The following is a 4,043-nucleotide window of genomic DNA, read 5'->3' as shown; positions in this document are numbered from 1 at the left end:
CTAGCTCATGCACAGGACTTTTCTGAGAGGACTTTTCAAAAGAAAAGTGAAGGCAGGGATTTCCTGAAAGAGAAGCCAATTTCCTGACATGGTGCTTTACATTTCCTACCACCTGGCAAGGGGAAAATGGAAATGGAGCTGTCAGGCTTGGACAACAGACCGAGACTCATTAACAGTTTCAAGGAGCAGCCACCGTGTCTGCTAGGAACTTCTGAAAGTCCCTCCAGCCACCCCTTAGTCTACAGACAGCACCAGCTTCCCCTTTGCTGGCCTCCTCAGGGTTTATGTGACCTGCTCCTTAGCACCTGCAACCATGGGGATGCCCCTGGGCAGTGCCCTGCTACTGGGAGGTTTCTGCAGGGGAGACCTGAGCTCCCTGAGGGAGGTGTCAGCACTGCAGGGCCTGACCATGACTTGTTCAACTCCATCCACCCATAATGTTTCTGTTTGCACTTCCCTCTCGTTGCCTGCCCATCTCCGCTGCCTGGAGCTGACCTTGCTGGCAGCTCTTTCTCTGTCCCAGTGTCTTTTCCTGGTCGGTGCTCACAGACCCCCTCCCACCCTCTGTGTGCTCATTCCTGCCCTCCACAAACCTCCCACAGGCAGGGTCCTGTCCAGGGGCATCTCTGTGCTTGTAAGTTCTAAGGAGCAGGTCACACAAACCCTCACGAGGCCAAGAAGGTGATGGTGGTGCTGTCTGTAGGCTGGGGTGAGGATGAAGGGACTTGCTGATGTTTCTCTCAGACCTTCTGGGGGTGTTCAGCTGCAGTTAAGACACCGGCCCTGAGTGTCCTGCATGGTGTTCCCTTCCTGGCAGTGAGAAGCCCCAATCCCCTTCCAACCTGTGAGGCTCCTGGCAATGCATTTCATCAGGGTGGGGAATGAGCTGACTCTCCTTTTRGGAGAGTCCATCTTTAGGACCCTTGACTGCTTCTCGGGGCTGTGCTGTCAAACTGCGCTCCGGAAAAGCACAGCTTCCCTGGAGCATTTCTGCAAGATCTGAGAGTCCTTGGTCTGGTCATGTGAATGAGAAACCTTGTCACACTCTTCATCACTCTCTCTATGTCGGGGCTGAGAGCGAAGAATTTGCAAATCTTCACTGTGACACTGAACTCCTCCGCTCCCAGCTCAGTCCAGTGTCCAGTTTCTTTCTTAGAGGAATTTGTGAATTTGGTTGTCCTTCCTCTGAGTGAGGTGCAAGTGCGGGGCAGTGAGGGGCAAGACTCATGGACAGACCATATCCCRTGAACCTATACAAAGTCACAGCGAGCCCTTTTTCCTCTTGGGATGCACAAGGGTTCATGCTGAGAGCAACTGAAATGCTAAACATTTCTACCCTGTCCAAGAATGCTCCCACAGTGAGAAGGAGGCATCTAAAATACGGATAAGYGTGTGTGTGTGTGTGTGCGTGTGTGTGTTTGTGTATCATCAGACTCCTCCACTGATCATTTTGCAGAGAAAARTGGGTTTGCAAATGTTGAACAGCCCTTCCACATGCGCAGTGKACATAATCTGCTGCAACATGTGTGCATCAGAGCTAGTCACTTCCCATTCTCTCTGCAGTGCCTGCAGGAAGGGTGCAGATGGTAAACTTGTGTGAGGGCAGCGTCTATCTCACTGGGACAGAGACATCTAGAAAGGGTCAGGTCACCCCCTGCCTTCSCTTGACTGTTTCTCTGCCTTGCTGGAGTGGCAGCTGGTGTGGCTGATTCAGATACAGACACCTCTGTTCAAGAGGGAAGGCTGGGGGAGATGAATCCCTCACAAAGGGTCTTCTCCTTCAGACACAGCCGTATTCAGCTCTCATCATGGGAAACAGAGAAACTTCCCACTAGTACCTGGATCAAGTCCCCTGCTCCCAGTTCCCAGTGCCCATCCCCAGGTATCCCACCACGTAGCAGGCTCAGTTTGACACCTCCATTTACGCCCCCCAGCAGAGCAGGACTGACTCCTCTGGAGCCCATGGGCAGAGGCCCCTGCTCCACATGGCACCCTCAGCCAGTGTAAAGAGAGCTGCAGAAAGGGAGCTGAGCGAAGGTAAAGGGCAGAGGAAAGGTGGGGGTTTCTGTGAGAAACGGAGTGAGTTTGGCTCACAGAAGCCTGTTCTAACTTGCCACTGTCTTTTCCTCCTTGGACAGTCCACAAAGCCCCAAGGAAGCAAATGTCCAACAGCAGCTCCCTCAACGAGTTCCTCCTCCTGGCATTTGTGGACACACGGGAGCTGCAGCTCTTGCACTTCTCGCTCTTCCTGGGCATCTACCTGGCTGCCCTCCTGGGCAACGGCCTCATCATCACAGATGTAGCCTGTGACCACCGCCTCCACACCCCCATGTACTTCTTCCTCCTCAACCTCTCTCTCCTCGACCTTGGCTCCATCTCCACCACTGTCCCCAAATCCATGGCCAATTCCCTGTGGGACACCAGGACCATTTCCTACTTGGGATGTGCTGCCCAGGTGTTTTTCTTCTTTTTCTTAATTTCAGCAGAGTATTATCTCCTCACTGTCATGGCCTATGACCGCTTTGTTGCCATCTGCAGACCCCTGCACTATGGGACCCTCATGAGCAGCAGAGCTTGTGTCAAAATGGCAGCAGCTGTCTGTGCCACTGCTTTCCTCCATGCTCTCCTGCACACTGCTAACACATTTTCAATACCACTCTGCCAAGGCAACACAGTGGACCAGTTCTTCTGTGAAGTTCCCCAGATCCTCAAGCTCGCCTGCTCAGACTCCTACCTCAGGGAAGTTGGGGTTACTGCAGTTAGTCTTTGTTTAGGCTTTGGGTGTTTCATTTTCATTGTGCTGTCCTACGTGCAGATCTTCACTATTGTGCTGAGGATCCCCTCTGAGCAGGGACGACACAAAGCCTTTTCCATGTGCATCCCTCACCTGACCGTGGTCTCCTTGTTCATCAGCACTGTCATGTTTGTCTATCTGAAGCCCCCCTCTGTCTCCGCCCCAACTCTGGATCTGGTGCTCTCTGTTCTGTACTTGGTGCTGCCTCCAACTCTGAACCCCCTCATCTACAGCATGAGAAACAAGGAGTTCAAGGAGGCACTGAGGAAACTGGTTCAGTTGGCACTGTTTCAGCAGCAATAAGCTGCTCATCTCTCCTCACAAGTGATTTCCAAGCGATTTCAGGCAATGTTTGTGGTTGGGGCATTCTATCTGTGATAAGCGTGTTTGTACACAAACATTTGAATTCATCTCTCTTCTCCAGAGGCACAAACCCCACCTGTTTTACCCYRAGACTTTKTGTAAATCTGCYGAGCACTGTGTCAGAGCTGGCCTCCCTTGCAGYATCTSTGTAATAAAAGGGGATTTCATCAGTACACTGCCTGAAGACTGGGCTTTTCTTCCCAACCTGGAGCCAAGAATGTGCTCAGGGAATTGCACCCAAAAAGGCCCTGTTGCTGTGCCTGGATTTTCCATGGGCTAAGGAGGATGTGCTCATAGGGTGAATGTGTGAGGGAATGAGGGCTGGATTCAGCCCTCACTTGTGGGTGCCCAGTGGCCTGGAGAGGGTGAGTGTTCAAGCGATATCTGCTAGGGGCTGTTTCACATAGTAGAGGGCTGGTAACACATTCCTATCCTTCTGGAAGGGAGTATGGAGCCACCAGGTGAGCAGAGGGGATCTCCAGGGGCAGTTTGTGCCTGGAGTGGTCAGTGGGTGGAGATACCCAAAACCAAGTGTAGTCACCCAAAGTCAAGGGCCAAACCAAGCAATGCACCAAATCAGAGCTCTGCAATCTCAGGAGAGGCAGTGGGGACTACTCAGGGACAGGGAAGGCAGCCTCAAGAGCAGTTCATGTCACCAACAATGAAAAACCATGGCTGGATCTAGTGGCACATCTGACCCTTTCCTGAGCCATTGGAAATGCCTTGTGATTGCTCTGAGCATCTTCCACAGCCACAGATGCCTGGGGAGGGGGTTGTCAGGTGCAGTGATGCTGGGCCAACTAGGTCTACCCTGACCAGCATGGCCAATGTGGAGTCACCCTGGGGCCCCACAGCCTGCTGGCCCTGCAGAGCAGCACCACAAGCC

The 4,043-nt window shown here is 52.7% G+C and overlaps 1 protein-coding gene across 1 annotated transcript; it reads left to right on the top strand.

Annotated features, from left to right (window-relative positions):
- The first annotated feature begins 2,070 nt into the window (after positions 1-2,070).
- On the top strand, positions 2,071-3,097 carry LOC112964677 (olfactory receptor 14C36-like). Its single transcript, XM_026063077.1, has one exon. The coding sequence runs from the start codon at positions 2,162-2,164 to the stop codon at positions 3,095-3,097; it is 936 nt and encodes a 311-aa protein (XP_025918862.1). The 5' UTR covers positions 2,071-2,161.
- Positions 3,098-4,043: the final 946 nt, after the last annotated feature.

The sequence above is a fragment of the Apteryx rowi genome, unplaced genomic scaffold (genome assembly GCF_003343035.1).
Source record: "Apteryx rowi isolate R43461 unplaced genomic scaffold, aptRow1 scaffold_1995, whole genome shotgun sequence".
Lineage (NCBI taxonomy): Eukaryota > Metazoa > Chordata > Aves > Apterygiformes > Apterygidae > Apteryx > Apteryx rowi.
This window is presented reverse-complemented; position numbering and strand designations above follow the sequence as displayed.